This window comes from Saccostrea echinata, unplaced genomic scaffold, assembly GCF_033153115.1.
Source record: "Saccostrea echinata isolate AGI-Se365-2 ecotype Australia unplaced genomic scaffold, CSIRO_AGI_Sech_v1 ptg000065l, whole genome shotgun sequence".
NCBI classification, from domain to species: domain Eukaryota; kingdom Metazoa; phylum Mollusca; class Bivalvia; order Ostreida; family Ostreidae; genus Saccostrea; species Saccostrea echinata.
In genome coordinates, this window is record NW_026889814.1 from 2821220 (window position 1) to 2840586 (window position 19367).

The 19367-nt window shown below is 33.0% G+C and overlaps 3 protein-coding genes across 3 annotated transcripts; 2 read left to right on the forward strand and 1 right to left on the reverse strand.

Annotated features, from left to right (window-relative positions):
* Positions 1 to 581: 581 nt before the first annotated feature.
* On the forward strand, positions 582 to 2660 carry LOC133176080 (glycine N-acyltransferase-like). Its single transcript, XM_061311249.1, has 5 exons — positions 582 to 662; positions 1044 to 1148; positions 1304 to 1421; positions 1895 to 2018; positions 2214 to 2660. The coding sequence occupies exons 1-5, from the start codon at positions 582 to 584 to the stop codon at positions 2626 to 2628; spliced, it is 843 nt and encodes a 280-aa protein (XP_061167233.1). The 3' UTR covers positions 2629 to 2660.
* A 2162-nt stretch (positions 2661 to 4822) lies between these two features.
* Positions 4823 to 8293, reverse strand: LOC133176086 (uncharacterized). The gene is made up of 3 exons (XM_061311258.1): positions 8228 to 8293; positions 5198 to 5407; positions 4823 to 4988 (listed from the first exon to the last, which is right to left on the reverse strand). Exons 1-3 carry the CDS (start codon positions 8274 to 8276, stop codon positions 4831 to 4833), a joined length of 417 nt encoding a protein of 138 aa, XP_061167242.1. The 5' UTR covers positions 8277 to 8293; the 3' UTR covers positions 4823 to 4830.
* Positions 8294 to 9892: 1599 nt separating this feature from the next.
* Positions 9893 to 16065, forward strand: LOC133176025 (partner of Y14 and mago-like). Its single transcript, XM_061311200.1, has 3 exons — positions 9893 to 10003; positions 13838 to 13934; positions 15466 to 16065. The coding sequence occupies exons 1-3, from the start codon at positions 9955 to 9957 to the stop codon at positions 15911 to 15913; spliced, it is 594 nt and encodes a 197-aa protein (XP_061167184.1). The 5' UTR covers positions 9893 to 9954; the 3' UTR covers positions 15914 to 16065.
* Positions 16066 to 19367: the final 3302 nt, after the last annotated feature.

Genomic DNA, 19367 nt, shown 5'->3' on the forward strand with positions numbered 1-19367 from the left:
TTCATCTATATATATATATATATATATATATATATATATATATATATATATATATATATATATATATATATATATATATATATATATATATAAATTCAGCGACAACGAATTATCATCGGAACCTTGGCTAGCAAAGATTGTTTGCTCGTTTGTTTAACGTCCCTTAGAGAATTTTTGACTTATATTGAGAAGCCACCACTTGCCGGTGGAGGGCTGCAAATTTAGACCTGTGCTCGGCACTTACGGCCTCTGAGCAGTGATCGAGGGATCGTTTTCGTGTCAACACCTACTGCGACATGGAACCTCCGATAATACGGTCTCATCCGAAAGACCGGTCTTCGGGTCTCGCTGTGGGATTCGAACCCGTGATGCAAGAATCAACTCCTACTCCGTGACTCTAGAGCAAACGCTGCAACTACTGCGCCACGCAGGTGACAGGCTAGCAAAGAGGATGCATGATTAAATATTCAACGTAACCCAGTTTTTTCTTTTTGGTTCATATGACATAATCTACAGGTAGCATAGATACTCGTATATAAAGAATACCAGTCACGGTTCAGTAACAATAGGACAAAATGGCGATGCAGGTGTTACATGTAGATCCAACACAATATGACAAGTTGGAGAAGGACTTGGAGACTGCCTTACCTGTATCTCTGTGTGTATGTTTGACTGTTGTTTATTATTGTTTTATTTTATAGTCTATAAAAGTTTTGTATCCTTGTGTTCTTTGTTATCACTTACTGAAACTTTATGAATAAATTTTGTTATATCTCCAAACCGTATTGATTTTTTACCATTTAAATTTCCAGATGATGTACTTTTATAGTGCATTCTTGTAAAAATCTTCATTTTTTTCTTTTTTATAAATTAATGCAGTTTGTCAGGCATACTCATAATTTTCGTTGACTGAACACGACCATTCAAGATGATCTTTCAATAATACAATAATTATTATATTACAATCCGTTAATTCTATTGCCAGATACCTACTTGGATGGAAGTGTATTTTTAGACATACATGAATTGTCGTGTTTTTTAAGGCTTACAATCACTTCAAATTGCTGAAGAGAGGACTACTGACAGATAAATCTGTCCTGGTGGACAGCTGGCCAGATTTTTCTGCTGCTGTTTTCGTTGATAGCAAAGTACCAATTTTGTTTGTTTGTATTTTGTATTTCTGTTTTCTTTTCTGTCTTCTTTTCTGTTTTCTTTCTTCTTTTTTTTTTTTTTTTTTTTTTTTTTTTTTTTTTTTTTTTTTTTTTTTTGGCTGTATTTTTTCGCTTTTTTTTTTTTTTTACAGAAAAATAAGACTGTGCAATTGGCTATCATTTTCTGTAAAGGACCATCTTTCTGTCAATACCTAGAAAACCTGTTGCGCCATGCTTCCACGGCGATAGCATCTCCTTTAGTCATTGCAGGTGAATAGAGCCAATAAACAATTAAAAATGAATGGAGCCAATAAACAACTAAAACTCTGAGAACAAGATATTAATACACCGGTGCATGACAATTTATTTAGATAATTTCATTTTATTACACTACTGTTTTTTGTGAATACATCTAAAAAATTAAACAACTGCAATCTCGTCAATATGAATGATAAATTTCACACTTTCATGGCTTAATAGAGCAACAAGATTCCTTTTGTTTTAAGTATAAAGTATTCAAGATTTACATGGGTATCATTTGTCATCAATATGCAAGCTAAGCCTTTCCTTTGTATTATACTTCATTCAAAATTGTTTGAATGAAACAAAAAGAAAAGTTCTAAACATATTATTTCTTTTACAATTGAGGTACGTGTAAAGTGTAAGTGTTTTTATTATAACAAAAATGGGTCATATTTATTGAATAAAGAGAGCAATAGCTGTCCAGACAATTGTTGTTTCAGGTTGTACTCCGGATGTGAAGAATGCCTTGATAGACTTATTCAAATCGACAGAGTCTACTCCAGTCCAGAGCGGAGGCGGTGTTGATTTTGTTTTTACATTGCCACCTGATAAGATTCTTCCACTGTAAGTATTTATTTCAATTTCCTCTAAGTAAATTAAAGTTTAATTATTGAGTACCAGGTATGCTAATTATAAACTTAAGATTCATTATATTTATTATAAAGATTCATTATTATCGTACATATGTTTTTTTTTTTATTATTTTAATCAAAACTAAATTTAATTGGTATCTTTTTATCACATGTTTTATAACATAAGAAAGATTCCAGATGGATTCAAGCTATCCCATTTACGACAAGATCACGTGGAATATATACGCAATTCATGGCGCTGTAAAGATAAATTTGAACTTTATGGTGACCTCAGACAATGGATACGTCATCAAATTGATAATTTGCCAACAGTCTGTATTGAAACCGAGGATGGACGTCCTGTTGCCTGGGAGTTTCAGCAGGAATACGGTGGAGTCGGTATGTTACATGTAGAGTCAGACTACAGAAGACTCAAACTGGGAAGTGTTGTCACAAGGAAGCTGGCTGAGAAATTGTTAAACGATGGACAATTAGTTTTTTGTTTTGTTGGTGTAACAAATCAAGCATCTATTACTTTTCATGAGAATAATGGTTACGTATATTTGCCATTCAAACATTCTTTTGTATATTACAAATTGTAGTTTTTTTTAATTCTAAATTTGTAAAATTATTCATGTTCAACATTAAAACGATATAGATAGAAAAAAACTTTAAAGCATAAAGTCATTCACAGCTGTCTGTCTGTCTGTGTTTTTTTTTCATAATGCTACTCCTCCTACATTTTTGGTGTGATTTCAATAAAACTTGGCACACCAGAAGACTACACGGAGATACATAATTCTGTTTATTGTTTTCTGATTTTGATGAGGGTCTTACCATGGTTACTAAAACAGAAATCTCTGTGAAATTCTTTCAAAAGGCTACTCCTTTAACAGTTTTAGTCTGATTGCAATAAATCTTGTCACAAAAAGAGACTTTCAAGTGCAAGTGCTACTTTTCTCTTCCTTTGCTATAGGTACAAACCAGTGAAGCTACAGTCTCGTCAGTTAGATTTTTTTTATTCAGTTAAATTTAGATGTAAGCCATCACTTCCGTTTTTACATATTTGAAAGCTTTGCACTAAGTCTTGTTTACAAATATTACGAAAAATATTTCATACATATAAACTGATAAGTGATTAAATTTACTCACATTTTTATACTTATAATGGACCCCACCCATAGAAAAAGAAACTCTATGTTTTTTTGTTTTGTTTTGTTTTGTTTTGTTTTGTTTTTTTGTCCTATGCAGGTCAGTTGAAATGTTGATCATTATATAAATAAATGAAATAGAACAAAATAAAATGATTTGTTCTGATTCTCAATCTGTAGCTTGTTCCAACTGGTTTTATTGTTTTGTGGGTTTTTTTTTAATATTTTTAAAAGTGTCTCTTTTTATCATTAAAATTCACAGCATTGAATTCAAAGAGATCGCATCTTCTCGGGCCTTTTCCGATAATAGTTATTTTCTGAGCTTGCCGGAAAGGTCCGAGGAGATGCCATTGAGTTCAGAGTATGAAACGATGAATCTCTGGGCATAGCAGGTTATTAAACAGTCGAACTTTTCCTCGGGAACTGAATCAGACATCTTTGTTTCTTCCCCAGCATCCCAATCCCAAACAGTATACATAGAGTCGATGTCTCTAATTCATGCGAATACGGTTTACCAAAAGTAAAGTATCGAAAAATTCAATCACACGAAACAAGACAAATTGGTACAATGTGAACATAATGAGAATCCAAAGCAAAACAACTTGAACTGCCTCTGTTAACAGTAATTCTCTTCGTTACAGAAAAATTCTTTTCATTTAGTAAACTTGTACATGTATTTATGTTTGAAAATAACTTTTTCGGTAAGTATCAAAATAAATTATATTTTGAATGTACATGCATATAATTCTTATACATTAATTGTATATTAAAGGTAGAGACCCCCCCCCCCCTTTTCAAAACACACACACACACTTGTATATACCTGTACAAAATGTTATTACAACCATTCCTTTAATTTTTGTTTTAAATTTATCTGTACTTATATAAATTTCATGGACCGGTCTCCCACGTCCCTTAGTGGATTCGAACCCGCGGCACAAGAATTAGCACTTTACTCTGCGACTCTAGGCTAATCGCAGACGCTCAGAGTCTACCACTGCGCCACGCGGGCGCTGTTATATAAATTCCTTGGTGACATAGTGTAGCATAACTTGACCCATCTCTCTCTCTCTCTCTCTCTCTATATATATATATATATATGTATGTATGTATGTGTGTATGTATGTATGTATGTATGTATGTATGTATGTATATTGTGTATCAAACAATATGCTAATCACCAATTACAATGTCCATGTGACATTTCTTTTTTTATGACGATTTTTATACATACCCTATAAGAATTTTATATTGAATAGGTACAAATTCGCCCATTCATAACAAATACGATTTAAAGAATGTCAGGGACCTATATACTAGTTCCCTGAGAATGCAAACAGGTCCGCCATTGCTAACCAGCGGTTAATACACAATATTGATGCTTTATCACATACATGTACTGCATGTATAAGTGGTATCAGTGAGACTCAATTTTAGCGATTTGTCCGTATAAAAAAATCGTTATATTTCTAACAAAAAGTAATGTAAACGAATTTATAAAATAACGCCAAGAAAGATAACTATTACCTCTCGTTCAAAATGCATTTGCGGATATATTCAATTTGATAATGCCCAAACTGAATCCCCCTGTGTTTTTCTGTAAATGTGGAATGACTCATTTATTAATTATAATTGCAACATATTTGAATTTTATCATGCTTCTATTGGAGCACCACAGAGGGAAAACTTGTTCGTCATTGCATAGGATGTAGACACAACACCAGTTTTACCACAGCGACAGATGTTGTATCCATCCGCACATAAAAAGGAAGTTCCTACATCGTGAATTACTCCGCCATTACTACAGGTACCTGTGGGAAACAAGAAGAAATTTATATATATAATTTTATGACGGATTTTATATGTACTTACCAATACATTCACAAATTAATGCGACACAGAGAAATTGATTGTTTTCTGAGAAAAGTCTACTACTAATCATCTCGATAAATTTCACGAAATATCTAAATAAAATTACCACGCAATAATTATTATGCCCAAGAGATTATGCATTACTAACCTTCACAGTAAGGGCATTTGTTGTAGGCGGAGCTTAATTCCTGATCACGTGGACAGGGTGGGGTTTGGCATGTCCACCATTTACAGTAGAACACGCCTTCCGTAAAATCCTGGATGCAGATTTTATCGTCATAGCCAGCTTTGGGGGAGAGATAGGGGTTAGGATCAGAGGGCCCGTACACGTCACAATCGTAAAATCGAGTAATAGCAACTGAAAAATGTTTAAATACATGAGTGATTAACGGCAAATATTCTACTTTAGACGATATTCTGACTTTACATTTTTTATCAAACACACTGATGAAGTGCAAGAAAAAACTTTTTTGTGCTTTAATAGACTTCAAACCAGCGTATGATACTGTTTGAAAAATGGGTGTTTGGAGTAAACTTCTAAATTATTGAATTAAAGGCAAATGCTTCAAAATGCTTCAAGTATATATTACCAACATGTATCAAGGCTTTAAATCACTTGTTAAGATGAATGGCACTACAACTGATTTTTTTTCTTTTGTAATGTCGGAGTCCGGCAAGGGGAAAACTTATCCCCCTTTTTATTTTCTCTGTACATTAATGACCTTGAAAATTACCTTGTTGATAAAAATTTAATTTATTTAAAAAGCCTTACTACTTCTATAGAAAATGAATAATTATTATGCATGTACTTAAAACTTCTTATACTTTTATATGCTGATGATACTGTCATTTTAGCAGAAACTCCTGATGATCTACAGGATGCTTTGAATGAATTTGAATGCTATTGTAGGGAGTGGAAATTGCAAGTTAATACTGACAAGACAAAAATATTAATTTTTTTCAAAAAGTTCTTTATTCAAAAGAGAATTTTACTACAATAACAAGAGTCAAGAAAATGTAAAAAGAATTTAAATATCTTGGATTTTTTTTTCAAGATCTGGTTCCTTTTTAAAAGTCAAGAAATATCTGTGTGACAAAGCCCAAAAAGCAATGTATGGTGTAATCAGAAAAATTAGACAATTCAACCTCCCTGTAACATGTCAATTTGAATTGTTCGATAAAATGGTTGCACCAGTGTTACTCTATGGTTGTGAAATCTGGGGTTTTGAAAACTTAGACATTATTGAGCGTGTTCATTTAAATTTTTGAAACATATATTTTACTTGAAAAGAAGTATTCCAAATTTTATGTATATAGTTTTTGGTGAAACAGGACGCTTTCCATTATCTGTCCTGCTTTATTCCAGGATTGTTTCTTACTGGTGTAAATTAATTAACAGCCCCGGAAACAAAACATCATGTATTTTATATAAATATTTAATCTCTAATTCTGAAATTGGTAAGAATCCATGGATTGATTGTGTGCATCGTATTTTCGATTCTTGTGGACTATCTAATATTTGGAATGGACAGTTCTGTGATAGTCTTGATCAAGATTGGGTTACTACTGTTTTAAAGCAACGATTACAGGATCAATTCATACAAAATGGCATGCTGACATTAATAGTTCATCCAAGGGTTTTGTGTATAATAAACTTTTTAAAATAAATTTGAATGTCAAAAGTATTTAAGTATTTTGCCATTAAAGTTTAAAAAGAATACTTGTAAAATTCCGCACTTCTAATCACCGTCTACCATTTGAGCTGAGAAGATGGGCAGGTATACCATTAAATGAAAGATTATGTATACTTTGTAAAACCAAACACGTTGCTGATGAATTTCATTTTATACTTGAATGCACTGCATTGTCAAACATTAGGAAAAAGTATATTAATGAATACTACTTTACTAGATCAAATATACTTTAATTTTCTCAATTGATGACAAAACAAGATGCTAAGACACTGAAAAAACTCTGTACTTTTATATTAAAAATATATGATTTACATGTAGTTTGTCCTCCATGATTTTTTTCCTCATTTATACCATTATTATATTTATTACAATGTATATGTATTTATCTTTTTTTCTTCTTTTTTTGTCCTCTTTCAATTTCATTTTCTGAATATGTATATCATATACTTGTACCTCTGACCTGAATTTATATGCTGTAAATATTTTTCATTGTCTTCATGTACAGTACCATATATTTACCTGGTTTTGAGTGAAATGAACTTGAACTTGAGAGAACGTGTATAGGTGCATATAGGTTCATGTAGTATTTTTTTTCTCATTTAGTTCTTGATGAAAACAATATTTTAGAATCTTAATAAATCCAAATCTTTATATACTTGCAGTGGAGAAAAATAATATTCGACATTAAAATTGCTTTTGTTAAACTGAAATTTTTCGACAAATAAAGTGTACTTGTATGTAGATATAAAATACGTTTCATTAGATTCTTGTCAAAAAAAAAATCATGAATATTAATTATGCTTTTAATATCTAAAGAAATCAGTCAAACGCGACGACGAATTTAATTAAGAGAAACTTGCTGCAAGACCACGTTTTTCTATCGCATGAAAACTTTCAAATTCTATTATTTCATATCGCATCTGTTTTAATTTTCTAAACAAAGTACTTACAATGCTCTATTATTTGCTCCATACACTACCATATATACACGTGTATGTATGCTTCAAAGTGTATACTTTTCCCGGAGATTGTATTTTATAATTGACTTTATTTCCATTTTAGTCCCTGAGCTCGGATATTCAAATTTTATAATTATTAGAGGCAAGATGCATGTATATGTACATGTAAATCTGCACATCGAGTACTTTTTTTCTGTTGACATACTTTACTGACCATATCGCTTTTTTCTGGATTATACAAAGCCATCAGAGCCTTTGGATCGCTAAAACAGTGTGTTTGTTCCAAATGACTCGAACTAATGTAAAAATCCAATCATTTTTTTTTTCTTTATTCATTGACATTTATATCATTGTCTTTTTAATGAATTATACCTTAGTTAATGTGTTAACAAGACTGAAGTAATAGTTCTGAAGTCACTAGGTTTTCTTTTATCTATAGAAAACTGATACCCCTACCCAACTCAAGCAAAGAATAACAAGAGAAAGAAACAAAACAGAAACACAAGAGATACATAAATGTCTTACCTGATAAATGGCACATCGAAAGCAAAAGTAAAATACACAGATGCTTCATTTCCTGTAAACGAATGAAAATAATTTTAACTAGCGTGATTAGAATTTCAGACTCGTACATTCTATCACTATTCAACAAAAATAAAAGCATTTCTTAAACATATGCTGGGAGGGTTTTTCTCTTTCATTCAAATCTAAGCTTTTGTTTTTTTAAATTATTAACTTCATTTTATTTATCATTCCAAAATGTTTACTTTCTATATTATTTCTTTTCAAAAATTCAAAACCAATTAAAGAAATTAACGTTAAACATTATTTTTTGTCGATTCTGGCAATGCTTAACTCACTTTTATAATGGAAGAATTTTTGTAAAATAGATTTATAGTTGAATACAACTAAATTTGTTATTTACTCAATTATGGATGATCAGCTATATTTCACGAACTTTTTTTAAAATTCTATATTCATTTTTTTTTTAATTTGGGGTTAATATATGTTATAGGTTGTGAAATTAAACGAGACATATTTCTTTTCATTTTCAATTATGTTAAGTTTTATCAAGCACAATAATTATATACAGGTAAGTAGCATTGACGATGAAGCCTTACCTGAGCGTAAAGATGCCAATGCTTCCTCCGTTGTACACAGTGAATAATTCACCGGGTGTTGTTTTCAGTTTTATTGATACCATCTAACCATACAACAGAACAGGTGCGTGATATTCGTTTATGATAACGATGGCATAAATCTTTCTGAAAATTAATTAAAAGACCAATTATCTTTTATTTAATTGGTTTTTGCTAATGGCAAATTAATAAAGTCGTAATATTTTACATAAAGATCAAAATCTTATTGAAGTTTTATGAAAATGTTATTGCATGCAATAACTGCCCCGAGGATGAAATAAAACTAGGCCCGTAGAAAACAAATTCAGTTCGCGTGGGGAGGGAGCACAACTCAATACAAATTGTGGTTTTTGAAACAACCCCCCCCCCCCCAAAAAAAAAAAAATCAACCAACACGAACAGGCATAGTCAAAATGACATTGGATTAATTCTGTACATACATGTTCATTGTAAATATTTAAATTTTTCTTGACAATTAAAAATTAATAAAGTCTTTATATACCTGACATTTGTCTGTTGGTAGTATCTACAACATTTTTTTCACCAGAGAGTAGGTTTCCAAAAGTACACTAAAATTTTGTTTCCGTTCTGATTCCAGAACTGTAGAGAGCGGGTATAAATATACTTACATGCATGTAATTTAAGTTTTATCGCTTATTCCTAATACATTTACATTTGCATTTTATTTAATAGACAGTCCATCTCTAGACCTGTTATATTTTTTATTAATTTGCTGTTCCCAACACATTAGGGGTACTAGCTTTTAGATTGACTAATTTAACTTCTATCACAGTGACTAAAATACCCCGGCCAGCCCCCGGTGGGCAGTAACTGAACAATCTGAACAAGAGAAAGGAAGAGAGGTTGAAAGATGTCCACAAGATTATCCATCACCGAGTGGAATCTGGTTTTTTGTATATTTTCTTAAAATCCATTCTTTTTCTGTATATTCAATAAAGAAACTTTTCCGGATAAGTACATGATGCAGTGTATAATACAGAATTAGAATTACGTTTTCACATTTTTATCTTTAAATACAGAAGAGTTCTAGTTCGAATTTCTTCAAACCTTACCTTCAACCTGAGTTACTAGTGAAAATATTAACCCCTTCTCATGGATTTTGTTCCTGAGCGAGAAGGTGTTGTTAAAGATGAGAAGACAGGTAATATATTGGAACCTTTTTTGTAAAAAAAAGAAATGTATATGTGTGCATAACTTGAATTTTATCATTCTTTCATGGTTATCAGTGGTTATAGATAAACGAATAGCTTTGGCTTTGAGTCGGATGCTGCGCTACCGATTAGATGGAATAATGTTGATAATTATTTGCAATATGTGTGCTCATTTTATAAAGGAAAGCAATGATACGCCTAAATATACATAATTAAAGAAGTTTTATGTACTCGTCATAGTTCTTAAGTACAACTGATCCAAAGGCTCGCGTCTTATTTTTTTTTAATGGTCTGTGGCGGTTGGACGGTTCGATCGCCGGTGGCCAGATAGCTCAGTTGCTAAAACACCTGACTGGAGATTCAGGGGGCCAGGTTACGAATCCTGGTCTGAACCATCTCATTTTTTCCTTGCCTGTTAATTTTGTGCCACGCCATGCCCTGGAAGTGACATGAGAAAGACCTGCCAAGGAAGAGCCTGGGTTTGTCTTTGGGGTCCCAGACCTTTAAGGAGGGAGGATGGTCAGACGGATTTGATCGCTGTTGGCCAGATAGCTCATTTGGCAGAACACCTGACTAGTGATTCAGGGGGTCTGGGTTCAAATCATGGTCTGGTCTGTCACATTTTTACTCCTTTCCTGTTACATTTGAACCTCGGACAAGCAAGTCTAGGCACTCTATCGCTCAAGACAACCTTAACACACAGGCTTGTAGCTAGAAAACTGTGCATCTCATAGTACATGTACATGTAATATTAATAATAATAAGCACCGGTACCTGGCTAAATGTCCCCGTTTTGATTAACAGGAATCGCTGGCTCGAAATTCCTCTAGAGTAATGCACACAATAACACTGTTTTGAGTTATGTTCTGATTAAATTGTGGTTGTTTATTCAAATTATATAGTCCTTGTACTTTTCTGGGTTGTTAAGCAGAGGATGCTCTGTATATACACTGTAGCTCAAATGTAAACAGAAGTTTCGTGATGGAACGTAATTGCTTTACAAATGGCTATTATCCAAGGTATTCCAAATGTTGAGTATGTAATGAAAAATCAGAAGTGTTCCAAATGTAAACATGAAACGATCTCTTGAGCAAGCACCAATTTCAAGTTCATTTAGAAAGAGACCTAAATGAGTAAATCTGAGGGTATAAGGCTTCATCATGTTCTTGAAGCAAATATATTTATTATAAAATAAACTTTCATTCATGAAATTGAACAGACTTGATGAAACAGCAATGTAATTTGACAGATGACAGGAAACCTGGGTAGGCTACTGAAATAACTCACTCTAAGATCTTCTAAAAACAATTTGTATGTAATATGATTAGGTATCAAACCCAAATTTGTCTCGTCATAATTTCTAAATGTTGGCTTGCTTCAACAACTGTCAAATCAGTTAATTTATAATTGTGAAAGTGTATAGAACTAGAACTTTTTCAATAAAATTTTTGACAGGCTCAATATTTTAATTTATTTCTAGCTAGTATATAATCCAAAAAAAAGTCTATAGTATATGATTGAGCCATCTGTAAGTCTGCATAGGGCTTACTAGCCTCAGCTTTCTAATTATTAAATAATTAAATCTGTCACATATTTAAATATCGTTCAACCTACATTAATAAATCATGTCGCTTTTATCAATTTTGTTGACTTTATTTGCTTTGAATTTTCACATAAGGGGGACAGCTTTTATAGTAATAATCCTCTAGTCTTCCAGATGATCCCAGAATGCAAAAATTTGCACTTTTTTTTACAAAATTTTCTGGAAGGGGGGGGGGGTGCCCCCAGACCCCCCCCCCCCCTTAGGTTTTTCTTGCCCGTGGCACTTCAGTCTTGGTTGGATCCACCTCACATTTTCAATTCAACTGCCCAATTTTTTATATTGAAAACCCTGCATAGTACCATGCACATATTGATTTCTGTGTTTAAGAAAATTACTTTTAATTACCAGTACAGTAAATATGATGACTTCAACTTTTCTATCGTAAATTTACCTTAATTGAGTAGAGGTAATATCGAGTGCAGCGAGCTCGAAAGCAAAGACTGGGTAAAGAGAAAATTAAGACTGTACACATTGATCCAAGTGATTTTTCTCCCTAATTAACCTCTGGACCCACAATCCTTTGCAAAATGCATCTTGCAGCAAATTACGTTCTCGTGGTTACAACTAACGTACACAAATAAAATTGATTCAAACTAACTGTACTTTAGAGGAAATTGCAGATTAGATTGTATATTGAATGCTCTTTGATAAAAAAAAATTGCACTTTTAAGACTCTGATCTGGAAATATACAATTGACCTATGATGTAGTATTCAAAATGTCTTGCGGTTTGAAGGAGGGGATCTAATTTAACTTAAGATAAAAATGAATAGGCATCCAGTAGCTAGCCCCAACAGTCGCACTGTCAACATATCTGGCATTATCACTGAAATATATGAGGTTTATGTCTCCCAGTTGATTGGATAGGCAAGAAAATGTTGTTGTTTTTTGTAAGAGCATATTCTAAAATGAAGCAGACTACTGACAAATATATTGATGAATCAAGGTTATCTTTAATGTTGTTTAACGTCAACATTTCCCAATATCAATGGTTAATTCATTGACCTTGTTTGATGCAATCTGTCATTAGATTGTATGTTTACTGACATCTTTCTTACATTAATTGTTAGGCCATTTTTTTCATACTGGATTGTCTATGGATTTCTCTGTTTACTTGATCATGCAAAGGGGGCACACGGTGGTTATGACCAATCTTTAGGAGATGTTTACTCCTCCATTGCACCAGATCCCACCTCTACCTCTGATGTTTTCAGAATTGATGTGTTTCTTGGATTTGAGAGTTTAGGGGGCCTGGGTATAAATTTTGATCCATGGTTTTTTCTCCCTACTTGTTTTACACATTAAAATTGCTAATCATTTGACTAAGAAAAAAATAATTGATTTTGTATTGAAACCAATGCAAACAGTGTCTTCAGGAAACTCAGACACATCTGACAAGTTTATCAGTTTACCAGCTGGATAGAAAAAAATCTTTGATACACATCAATTCTAATCAAAACTGGTGAAAATCTATCAGTGCCTTTGGATTCAGCTCTTTCTTATAAGAATATGCAAATATCTGTTACATTTTCAGATATATCTTGTGTACAGTAAAACAGATGTATAAACATGGCCAGCATTGTTGTCCATGATGTTCAATCTATATTTCATATGCATTCTTCATTGTACATGAGAGTCAACCTTTATTAATTCTGAAGTACAGACTTAGTCTAAAGTGATGGAAAATTTATTACATGTATTATGCAGTGATGATTCTGTTCCGATATTAAGCGGAATTCCGCTAATTTGAATCCAAAAATCCGACATGAACCAGTTTTCTGATGTTTTTGGTACTTTCTAATTTTGCATCGATCCTGGTCCGTTTCTGTCCGGGGGTAGTTTATTCAGGTATTCGTTTATTCAAGTTGTTTAGTCCATGTTTTGTTCTAGTCTGCATCATTCAGACATTTGGTTTTATCTCTAAGTAAGGTAAACACAAGCGTAAGGATGATTCAAACTTCCTTACAATGGCGTGGCTGTTTATTCAGCCAGGTTAGGATGTAACAGTTGTTGAACAAACTGTCAAAATTCAATACTTGTCACTCATTTAAGCATTTTCAGGACTCCATAAAGCCCTTATTTTGGCACCCCCTCCACCTCAAAAAAATTTAAGACATTTTGGCCAATTCATAGAATCATCACTGATTATGATCCTTACTGAATGTTGATCATGCCTTTCTACATGTATGTCCTATCTCACTTAGTTTTTTTTTCTATTTCAGGTGAGCTTTATATCCCTGCCACACGTCGACCTGATGGAACATGGAGAAAGCCCAGAAAAGTTAAAGATGGATATGTTCCCCAGGAGGAAGTTCCTGTGTAAGTTCTATATAGCCTGTGTAAATTCTGTATAGCCTGTGTAAGTCCTTTATAGCCTGTATAATTCCTGTATAGCCTGTGTAAGTTCTGTTTAGCCTGTGTAAGTTCTGTATACCTGTTTAAGTCCTGTATAGCCTGTGTCAGTTCTGTATACCCTGTGTAAGTTCTGTATACCCTGTGTAAGTCTAGCCTGTGTAAGTCCTGTATAGCTAGCCTGTGTAAATTCTGTATAGCCTGTGTAAATTCTGTATAGCCTGTGTCAGTTCTGTATAGCCTGTGTAAGTTCTGTATACCTGTTTAAGTCCTGTATAGCCTGTGTGAGTCCTGTTTAGCCTGTGTGAGTCCTGTATAGCCTGTGTAAGTCCTGTATAGCCTGTATAAGTCCTGTATAGCCTGTGTAAGTTCTGTATAGCCTGTGTAAGTTCTGTATAGCCTGTGTAAGTCCTGTATAGCCTGTATAAGTCCTGTTTAGCCTGTGTAAGTTCTGTATACCCTGTGTCAGTTCTGTATACCCTCTGTCAGTTCTGTATACCTGTGTAAGTCCTTTATAGCCTCTGTAAGTTAGAACTGTATACTATGGTGTTCCGTTGGCGCCACTCGCACCTTCTCACACTAGCCTTCAGGGCGAAGATGCGAGATAGCGAAGTTGCGAAGGAGAAAGTGCGAAGTTGCGAAGGTGAAGAAGCGAAAGTGTGAAGATGCGACGGCAAAGCGTGAAGATGTGAAGGCGAGGGTGCGAAGGTGAAGGAGCGATACTAATATCGCACTTTTGCCTTTGCAACTTTGCACTTTCGCCTTGCAACTTCGCACTTTCACCTTCGCATTTTACTTATGTGGAGCTCTTTATCGTTATGAGTTAATTTAAGTGGGCTCTTGGGTGTTATTGGTACGCATGTACTAGATTAGTGTGACGGCACCAAAATGGATGGTGAGACTAAAACAGTTGTAAAAGTTAGGCCGTCCTGCTTATTATCAATTAATCATTAAAAATTCATTAATATTTTACAGGGTTATCTGACATATCTTTTAACATGTTAACCAGTGTACAACTAGGCTTGAACATTATCATGATTATGTAACTCTATTTTAAAACGTAATGCCCACTTTATATTTTGTTGTGATACTGTTTCAAACATTTCACTTTTTTAAAAAAAAAATTCCATTTATATGAGGGTTTGAGATATTGCTGTTGAACCCAAATTTTATAGCAAAGTTTCAATCTTTGACCCTTTTACATTGTGTACATACCTCCCCCCCCCCCTTTATTTTTTTTTTTTTTTTAGAAATATCCCTCATATTCAATATAATATTAGTGCTGGAAATAACAAAGTTCAACAGTTTTTAAGTTCAGGCAAATTTCAAATAAAAATTTTATGTTAACTTTGCAGCTTTATGTACTGTTTTAATTCTTGGTGAACCTTTGAATACAAATTTTGTTGTACACAGTATATTATTAAATTTCAACAAATGTTATTATTTTATGGGAAGCAAGTTTTATTGCTTATTATTTTTATTTTTGGACATTTTGTAGATATGAAAATCGGGGAGTGCAGTGGATGAAGAGTCGACCAACCCTGCCACCCGGTCTAAACCCAGATGATGTGGAGGCAACAAAAAAATCCGATAGCCAACCCATGTCAAAGTCTGCTAAAAAGAATGCCAAGCGGAAAGAAAAGAAAAAACAGCAGCAGGAATCTGGCACAGCAGGGAGGGGGGAAAGTGTGGATAACGTAACTCAGACTCTGGCAGCTTCTAAAATTTCTGAAGATTCTCAGAAGCAGGCCCCACCAAGTGATAAAGCAGCTATAGAAAAGAAACTTAGGAACTTGAGAAAGAAATTAAAACAAGTGGATGACTTAAAAGCTAAAATTGACTCAGGTGAACTAAAAAGTCCTGAAAAAGAGCAGCTTGCAAAGGTAGCAAAGAGACAAGAATTAGTGGATGAGATTGAAGACTTGGAGTTAGATTTAGAAGACTGATTCTGCAGTGAACATAGTGATTGTAAATTTTATCAAAATGAATTTCAACATGTACATGTTGTAGGTAAATTTAAAGTACATGTATAAATAAGACTTTATGAATTAATTATGGAACATTTTCTCAAAGGTCCATCATGTTTTTTTTTTTTAAATTTACTTGTATTAAGTTACAAAAAATATTGTGCATTCAATTTTCATTCATAAATTGTTTTATAATATGAAGCATTTTGAAAAATAAATAGGCTACATTAATTTTACAGCATTTAGATTATCTTTATTTGGAAAGAAGAAACATATTTCTAATACATGTATAAGTCATACATGTAAGTTAATAGATCTAGAGTTCATTATTATATTAAATTTATGAGTAGAGTTGGCATTTCAAAGTCAAATACTATGAATACATCAGAATTTGAATATGCAAGACTCTAAACAAATGAAACTGCAACATACGTGTATACGTATTTTACCGACAATTTCTAAGATGCAATGCAAAGATCGCGTAACTTTATGACTTTATTCTGTACATACTAGTATTTGATTTAAAAAAATAGTGCTGGTATTGGTATATGTACCAACAGAGGAACAATTATTATGAAGATCTTTTAAAGTGTTATACCTTAAAAAGATTTAGTATGATGGGGGAAAAAGTTTAGCAAAAATACATGTGATGGAATACAAAATTCTCTTAGTCCAAAGGCAACATTTTGACTTCCCAATAATATTCGAGGAACAGTCTCTTTGAACAGTGACTTCCTTTTTAATATATTTTCTTTTCTTCTTCTTTTTATCTCAATGCATGTATATTTTTTTCGTGTTTAGAATTATTTTAAAGCTGCCAATCTTAAAGAAAATGTAAGATATTGTAATTGGTTTCATTGTGTGCGCTGTGGTGTAAAAATAGAACATAAAATTATATAATTTTTGAGTGGGGATTTTTGAGATCTGTACTATGAAGAGAATGCATGATTCAAATTTTATGAACATTTAAAAGGTTAATTGAAATAGTTTTAAGAATTGAAATATTTTAAACAAGGAAAATTTATCCATGAGTTGTACATGTATATAATTGTAAAGTTGTAAGTATGATAAAATCTAAGAGAAAATTTAAAAAATCGATAAATGACGTCATCATATTTGACCTTTAGTATCAAGATATAATCTTGACATTCAGGTTTCTACTGTTTATAAAAGAATCAAAAGTTACCCTTCATTATTAGAAGTTAAATGTCACATATGTGAAATAAACACATTGGACATTTCCGATGTTTAGAATGTCATAATTTGGCAAATACCTATCAAAGTCTATGATATTTTGTTCAAAACATCATTTAGTTATAACATTATTAAGATTTTATTTATTTATTTAGCGTGTTGAGAAGATAGAATCTAAATCTGATTTAGCAGGTGTTTTGTAAGTACTACGTTAAAACTTCAATGACGTAACTCATTGTTATTTGTTAATATGTTAACTTTTCAACCAGCACTAGTCGTATATATAAAGTTCCAACTGTGAACCAATTGGATATTCAAACATCCAACTGCCTATTGGTTGGATATTCAAATAACAAACCGCATAAAACACATAGTCAAGCAATGAATAAATAGAGATAACTTGTTTTAAAAAAATGTTTTTCCAATGCACTAAAACGGTGAAGACAACAAACAGTGATCGATCTAAAAAAAAAAAAAAAGTACAAACGATAAATCTGTGTCAGAACCCCCGGAAATTCCAGAGGTGGGATCAGGTGTCTAGGAGGAGTAAACATCCTCTGTCAACCTGACACACCCGCCGGAGCCCTGTGTATTGATCAGGTAGACGGAATAGTCCGTAGTCAAATTAAGTATTAAAACGAAGGCCCTAAAAATTGGTATGAAATATAAGTTTTAGGTTATATTTTCTAACGAGGTCGTTATAACGACCATGGAATTTACGAAATGCTGACTTAAAAAGGGTTTTGAAATCACTGTAACATCAAATTATCGTCAGTAGCCAACCTCGATTTAGATTGATCGTACTCAGAGCATGCACTTGAGTATCGAAATTTTTAAGTTTATTCTTATCGAGGAAGCAGTTGTCTATGATACCAAAAAGCCAACTTTTTAATTTATCGTGAGGAATGGTTGTGTAAAGTGTAGAAAAGGCATACCGGTACATGTACGTTTTGTTGTTACTTTCTTTTTAAACATTCTGTGATTTTAAGTTTTCCAAAAGTTCTATGTAGTTTTTGAGAATCCACATTTTGCTTTACATCACTTCTAGAAGATACTGTAGCACAGTACCTCTGAGGTTTCTCCTTTACAACATTTAGTATTTTGTGAAGAGTAAAGGTAGGGATTTGGTAGAGCATTTGCTGGATCCCGAAATATATCCTTTTTTTGTTGGGTATTTTATGAAGTTTAGGAATCCAGTATAGGTAGGGTAGATCGCAGTCAGCTTTGTTGACTGGAATGTTAAAAGTATTTAAGATTGAAATGTGATTTTGAAGTATATCATCCTTAAAAAGTGAACTGTGAGTATAAGTAGGATTTCCAGATGTAGAATTAAAATAAAGTTCTTCTAAACTACCGTTATAAAAATGAGCCTTACAAATAGAGACGGTATTGTTACAGACTAACTGTCTTCTGGAACCATAATAAAATATTTACTGCTTAAAAAAATATTAAGAAAAGATTTAACGCCGCGGTTTATGAAATCCAAAACGGGGTGGGAGGAGGGGGGACTGAACCCTAGCTCATAATTTTAAGCTGACGCGTCGGTTGGCAATGGTTTTCCTTGGGGTGTCAATTTCAACTGTTACCCTCCAAAACAGGCACCATTTATATAATATATGGCGTGACCGGTAGGCAGGGGATGCTCACTCCTCCATGGCACCTGATTCCACCTCTGATGTTTTAGAGGTCTGTGTTTGCTCTGCTCCAAAATATGTATTGTGTAATGGACTTTTAAACTTGAATATTGTTTGTTATCTCCATATATTTCTTTATATTACAAGAGAGCGATCACATTAGGTGATGAAGTACTCTGTCCTTAGTTTAAAATGTATTTATTCATTACAAATGAAATGGATTGAACAGCAGGCATAATGCCTATAATCGTTCTCTCCATAGGTCAAGGTACATATAACAATTATTGGTACATTTAACATTGAAAACAGTATGTAAAATAGATCATTAATTGGTACTTATATAAGGTGAATCCAGAGAAAGAGAGAGTAAAATAAAGAGAAAAAAACATAATAAAGTACATTTAACATTGAAAAGCAGTATATAAAATAAACCATTAATTGGTACATGTATAAAGTGAATCTGTCCTTGGTTATACATACTGACACCTACTTCTAAGAAGACGTTGCGACACCTTGATTGGTTGCAACCCATTTCTTTGATCGATGTGGACGTTGCCTAGACTGTCTTCTTAGGTTGTCACCTACTTTTTAGGTCACCTGAGTCG